The sequence below is a fragment of the Apteryx mantelli genome, unplaced genomic scaffold (genome assembly GCF_036417845.1).
Source record: "Apteryx mantelli isolate bAptMan1 unplaced genomic scaffold, bAptMan1.hap1 HAP1_SCAFFOLD_20, whole genome shotgun sequence".
Lineage (NCBI taxonomy): Eukaryota > Metazoa > Chordata > Aves > Apterygiformes > Apterygidae > Apteryx > Apteryx mantelli.
Window position 1 is genome coordinate 2,183,372 of NW_027118553.1, and position 6,259 is coordinate 2,189,630.

The 6,259-nt window shown below is 54.1% G+C and overlaps 1 protein-coding gene across 1 annotated transcript; it reads right to left on the reverse strand.

The window, feature by feature from the left end:
• Window positions 1-4,809: 4,809 nt before the first annotated feature.
• LOC136995969 (olfactory receptor 14A16-like) lies at window positions 4,810-5,745 on the reverse strand. The gene has a single exon (XM_067316965.1). The coding sequence runs from the start codon at window positions 5,743-5,745 to the stop codon at window positions 4,810-4,812; it is 936 nt and encodes a 311-aa protein (XP_067173066.1).
• Between the last annotated feature and the right edge of the window lie 514 nt (window positions 5,746-6,259).

Consider the following 6,259-nt stretch of genomic DNA (forward strand, 5'->3'; position numbering starts at 1 on the left):
CTCACTGCAAATGAGGCCAGCTTCATATGAGGCTGCTTCAGGAAGAGTGTGGACACCCAGACAAGTGGAATTATTATCCTCCTCAACTCAGCACTGGTGTGGCCACATGTCTGGAATAGTGTGTCCCAGTGTGGGCTGCCCAGTACTAGAGGAATGGGGAGCAACTGGAGAGGGTCCAGAGGAGTCTTCCAAGATGGGGCTGGGAGCCTGAAGCACATGGCCTGTACGGAGAGGCTGAGGGACATGGGTTTCTTCAGCCTGCTGAAATGGCGGCAAAGGGCAGTAGTGGAAAACAGCATGAGAAGGGGAAACCAGGCTAAAACGGGAACTCACAACTCAGCTCCAGGGCAATAAGACAGCATTCAAGAAGCGGAAGGAGAGAGATGCTGCAAAGGAAGAATTCAAAAATTGTGTCCACTGAAGTAGGGGTGGTGTTAGGGAAGCCAAAGCTCTCAGCAGGTAGACACTTGCAGGGGACATCAAAGGCATGAAGAAGAGCTCCTACAGCTTCAGTAATGGTAAAGAATAAAAAGGAAAATGTTGGCTCTTTGCTGAATGGGGCAGTAACAGCAGAGGTAGGTAGATCTGAGGAGCTCAGTGCCTTTTTGGCTTCAGTCTTCACCAACAAGATCACCCGGGCTGTTGTGCCTAGAGTCAGGACTCCAGAGAAGAAAAGCCACCAATGGTGCATGAGGGTTGAGTGAGGGAAGACTTGCTGGAACTCAACTCATACAAGTACATTGGAACAGCTGCATCCAAGGACACTGAGAGAACTCAACCAATCTGATAGCCTTTTCTGATGGAATGACTGCCTGGGGAGATGAGGGGAGAGCAGTGGCTGTTGTCTACCTTGACTTCAGCAAGGCTTTTGACGCTGTCTCCCATAACATCCTCATAGACAAGCTCAGGAAGTGTGGGCTGGATGAGTGGACAGTGAGGTGGATTGAGAACTGGCTGAATGGCAGAGCTCAGAGAGCTGTGATCAGCGGCGCAGAGTCTAGTTGGAGGCCTGTAGCTAGCGGTGTCCCCCAGGGGTCAGTACTGGGTCCAGTCTTGTTCAACTTCTTCATCAATGACCTGGATGAAGGGACAGAGTGCACCCTCACCAAGTTTGCTGATGATACAAAGCTGGGAGGAGTGGCTGATACGCCAGAGGGCTGTGCTGCCATTCAGAGAGACCTGGAGAGGCTGGAGAGGTGGGTGGAGAGGAACCTCATGAAGTTCAACAAAGGCAAGTTCAGGGTCCTGCACCTGGGGAGGAATAACCCCATGCACCAGTACAGGTTGGGGGTTGACCTGCTGGAAAGCAGCTCTGCGGAGAAGGAGCTGGGAGTGCTGGTGGACACCAAGTTAAGCATGAGGCAGCAATGTGCCCTTGTGGCCAAGAAGGCCAATGGTATCCTGGGGTGCATCAGGAAGAGTGTTGCCAGCAGGTCGAGGGAGGTGATTCTCCCCCTCTACTCAGCCCTGGTGAGGCCACATCTGGAGTACTGCGTCCAGTTCTGGGCTCCCCAGTACAAGAGGGATGTGGCACTACTGGAGCAAGTCCAGCGAAGGGCCACAAAGATGATTAGGGGACTGGAGCATCTCTCTTATGAGGAAAGGCTGAGAGAGCTGGGCCTGTTTAGCCTGGAGAAGAGAAGGCTGAGAGGAGATCTTATCAACGTGTACAAGTATCTGAAGGGAGGGTGTCGAGAGGATGGGACCAGACTCTTTTCAGTGGTGCCGAGTGACAGGACGCGAGGCAACGGGCACAAACTGAAACACAGACACTTCCATCTGAACATGAGGAAAAACTTTTTCACTGTGAGGGTGACAGCGCACTGGAACAGGTTGCCCCGAGAGGTGGTGGAGTCTCCTTCTCTGGAGATATTCAAAACGCGCCTGGATGCAATCCTGTGCAATGTGCTCTAGGTGACCCTGCTTGAGCAGGGGGGTTGGACTAGATGATCTCCAGAGGTCCCTTCCAACCTCAACCATTCTGTGATTCTGTGATTTTGTGGGAGCTGCCCTCTCCCAACCCAGCCTGGCAGTGCCAGCCCCACCTCAGCCCTCTCCTGAATGGCTCCAGCACAGCCGTCGAGGGAGCTGGAGCTGCCTTGGGCCTGGGGCAGTCTGGCGACGGGAGGGTTTGACATGGGCACCGTGGCAGCAGTGCTGGGAGCAAGGGGAGGAGCTGGGAAATTGGAGGGAAGACCCCTACCCTTGGCTGCACAGCCGGGGCACTGGACAGGTGATGCCTTTGTGGCCAGCCAGGCTCCAGGTTCGGGGTGGATGCCTGCTCGATGGTAGGAGCACTGGGATTTTCATGGGCTTCAGTGCAGCCATGACTGTGGTGAAGGCAAGTGGGCAGACCCAGGCACACGCAACTTCAAAGGCTGTGGGTGGAAAAGGCAGTGTGGGGCTGGTGAAGGCCCTTCTTCTCCTCCCCATGGGGAAGAGAGTCCCCATGCAATGATGGCCACCGCTTTGTCTGATGGGAGGGGAGCACAGGGCAGGGTAGAAGAGGCAGACGGAGCATCTCGGGGTGCATGAGGGAGTTTTCCAAAGGCCAGGGCTGAGCCAGGGACCTTTGGATCTTCCCCCGATGCTCTCCCAACCAGACTCATTCTGCTCTGCCCTAGGTGCTCTCATCCCCCTGCCAGCCATGCCAGAGCAGAGGCTGAGGAGCAAGAATTCATGGAATCACAGAGGAGTTTTGGTGGCAAGGGACCTCTGGAGATCGCCAGTCCAACCTCCCACACAAAGCAGGGCTGGATGGCGCCCTCCAGTCTTATCTGGCCATTGCTGAACTGTGCCTGACCCCAGTTACCATCCCCAAATCTGTTCTGCTCTTCTTATCCAGGCAGTGTAAGATGGCACATCTCGTCAGTGGGTTCCTGTCCTGCCTGCCTTGCCAGCACCTTCAGCTCCCGGCTCTGCTTCCTGCACAGAGCAGCCCCGCTCTTGCTGCTCCCAAAAACATCCTCTTTGTAGCAGGAACCCAGTCACAAATGGTTCATAAACAGTCAAGCTGTGACACAGAAAGACCTGTTGTCATAACTGGGCATCATCAAATCAGATCCCAAGCGACTGCTTTCGCTTCTTCATGCAGCTAAGACTCTGCACGCAGTGTTCCCTGGGCAGAGGGTCCAAATCCGAAGTTCTCCTGACACCTTTGAATTGCCTGTCAGGAAAGAGTTGCTGCTATGGATATAGGGTCACCTTTTGTATTTACAGCCTTCTCTGGGCTCTCCTTGGATCCCAGCTTCCCTTGCCAAGGCTTTCTTGGCTGTAGTCAGAAGCAGGTCCAAGGTAGAGACGGGGAGTCACGACAGCAGGATGGGGACAGGGACAGGGCACAACCATTTCCACAGCATAACTCAGGCACGGCCCAAGGCCCCCAGCAGGGGAGAGAGGCCCCACAATGAAGCCGGTCACTCTCTGTCTCCCCTGCTCTTGTGTACAGCACATCCCCCTCCCTGTCGGCCTGCAGCCCCTCCATGCCCATCCTGCTGCCCAGCACAGCACGAGAGCCCTGGCCCTGCAGTCCCTCTGGCAGCTCCTGCTGCTCTGGGGACAGAGCTGCCTGCCCCAGCTGGTGCACAGGGAAACCTGCTTCTCCTTCTCATTTCCTATCTCTGAATGCTGCCCTGCTTCTCTCCTGGGACATCCCTGCTCCCCAGAGAGCCTTTCTGTTCCTGCACCCCTGCCCTGTGCTCCCCACAGTGCCCTCCACTGGCATTGCTGCTCTGCAGAGTGAGCGGCTGGGGGGTCATGAGGCCATGGGGTGACTCCTGACTCGGCCCTGGCCATGCTGGTCACAGCAGGAAGCAGATCCAGCTAGACACGGCAAAACACCACTGATACTGCTGGTGCATGTCTGTGCTCACGGATGGTGCTCAGAGTGACCCCAGGACTTTTGCAATGGTAGGGGACGTGTTTGCGTGGACACTAGCTCCAGCCTGTGGTGTTTCACTGAGGGTGCAGGAATCACTCTCCAGTGCCCCTTCCCTGTGCCTTCTGGGTCTCCACTGCCTCTCCGGGGATTGCAGAGCCCTCGTTTCCCCGTGCATATCTGGGTTTACTACTCTACCTTCTGGTTACTCCACCATGGACTGTCCCTCATTCTGTGAGGCTCCACTCAGAGAAAGTCCTGCTGCTGTGTGGACGTGTCTCCGAGAAAGCTGCAGCCCCCACTTGAAGGCTGCAGCCAGGAAATACCTGCTGTGGCAGAGAGGGAAGGTACTGAGGAGCAGAGGGTCTGTCCCCACAGACTTCATCCAGACACTCCTCCCCTTTGCTCCTGATCTGCTTGGAGTGTTGGAGTTCTGTAGAGGGAAGGCACCAGTCCACAGTGACCGCCAGCTGCCACTCTCACAGGAGAGGGGTGCGAGATCACACAATGACTGTGGCCACAGGAGCTGAGCTCTCCTAATGGACACGGGACCCATGGTCTCACCCCACTTGTACTTGTCTGAGCCTGACTCTGTGCCCCTGAGCTCCTTTGGTGTCAGTGCCGAAAGAGGCACTGCAAATGGAAACTCTTCTTATTGCACTGAAGGTATCCAAGGAGCTCAGACTAGCGGGCTCGGAGGTTCCCCCATCTCTGCTGATGAAGAGGGAAGCCTGGCTTCCTGCTTCAACACGGTCTCTGGGTCAGATTCAGGAGAGGGACTACTGAGGAGAAGCAGGAAGAACCCAACTGTTTTCCTTTCAAAATGAATATAATATGGAAAAGTAAGACCAAAAAAAAAAAAAAAAAAAAGAGCAATTCACAGCCTTGACCAAAAATACTCAGGGAATGATGAGATGATACACATCCGACGGTTATTGGTGATGACATTGTACCAGCTGAATAAGTTTCCTCAGTGCATCCTGGAGCTCCTTGTTCCTCATGCTGTAGATGAGGGGGTTCACTGCTGGAGGCACCATCGAATACAGAACAGTCATCACTAGATCCAGGGATGGGGAGGAGAGGGAAGGGGGCTTCAGGCAGGCAAACAGGCCAGTGCTGACAAACAGAGAGACCACGGCCAGGTGAGGCAGGCACATGGAAAAGGCTTTGTGCTGGCCCTGCTCAGAGGGGATCCTCAGCACAGCAGTGAAGATCTGCACATAGGACAGCACAACGAAAACGAAACATCCAAAGATTAAAAAGACACTAACGACAATAAGCCCAACTTCCCTGAGGTAGGAGTCTGAGCAGGAGAGCTTGAGGATCTGTGGGATTTCACAGAAGAACTGGTCCACAACATTGCTTTGGCAGAGTGGTAGTGAAAATGTGTTCCCAGTGTGTAGCACAGAATAGAGAAAACCACTGGCCCAGGCAGCTGCTGCCATTTTGACACAAGCTCTGCTGCCCATGAGTGTGCTGTAGTGCAGGGGTTTGCAGATGGCAACAAAGCGGTCATACGCCATGACTGTCAGAAGAAAATACTCAGCAGCGAACAAGAATACAACCAGGAAGACCTGGGCAGCACATCCTGTGTAGGAAATGGCCCTGGTATTCCAGAGCGAATTGGCCATGGATTTGGGGACAGTGGTAGAGATGGTGCCAAGGTCGAGGAGGGAGAGGTTGAGGAGGAAGAAGTACATGGGGGTGTGGAGGCGGTGGTCACAGGCTATGGCTGTGATGATGAGGCCATTGCCTAGGAGGGCAGCCAGGTAGATGCCCAGAAAGAGGAAGAAGTGGAAGAGCTGCAGCTCCCGTGTGTCTGCAAATGCCAGGAGGAGGAACTCATTGAGGGAGCTGCTGTTGGACATTTTGCTATCACCAGGCATGGGGGACTGTAAAAAGAAGAACAGATAGAGATAAATTAGGACAGACTTCTCTGAGGAAAGCTTTCTCATAAAACCCTCCCAAACACACACACGTTAACTCTCCCCATTTCAGCAGCAGTGTCATTGAGCTCTGTGGCTTGAGCTCTGGTTTGTGCCGGCTGAGTCTGACGTGAGGTGCAGGGACCTATGCCTGTGGGCTCTAGAGGAGTCAGCCCTGACCTACAGCACCTGCGCACATGGGAACATGGGGTGATTAAACTGTTATATTCCCAGTTCCAGTCAGATTTCATCCACCCATAATGCTGAAGGGGTTTTCAGCACCTTCACTCCCACTTCTAAATTGGGTTCATTAATAGTGTTAAGGCTCTTTTGGTTTCCTTTACCTGACCCTGTCACACCTGAGGAGGATTCCTGGAGGTAGAAAACCTCAGCATTGCTGCTGCACTCAGAGTGAGCAGCTGTGATTCCAGAGAGGCAAAAGGATTCACTCTGGCTT

What these genes read in the sequence shown, in the direction of transcription:
- LOC136995969 (XM_067316965.1), bottom strand. Translation starts at nt 5,745, where the DNA reads ATGTCCAACAGCAGCTCCCTCAATGAGTTCCTCCTCCTGGCATTTGCA.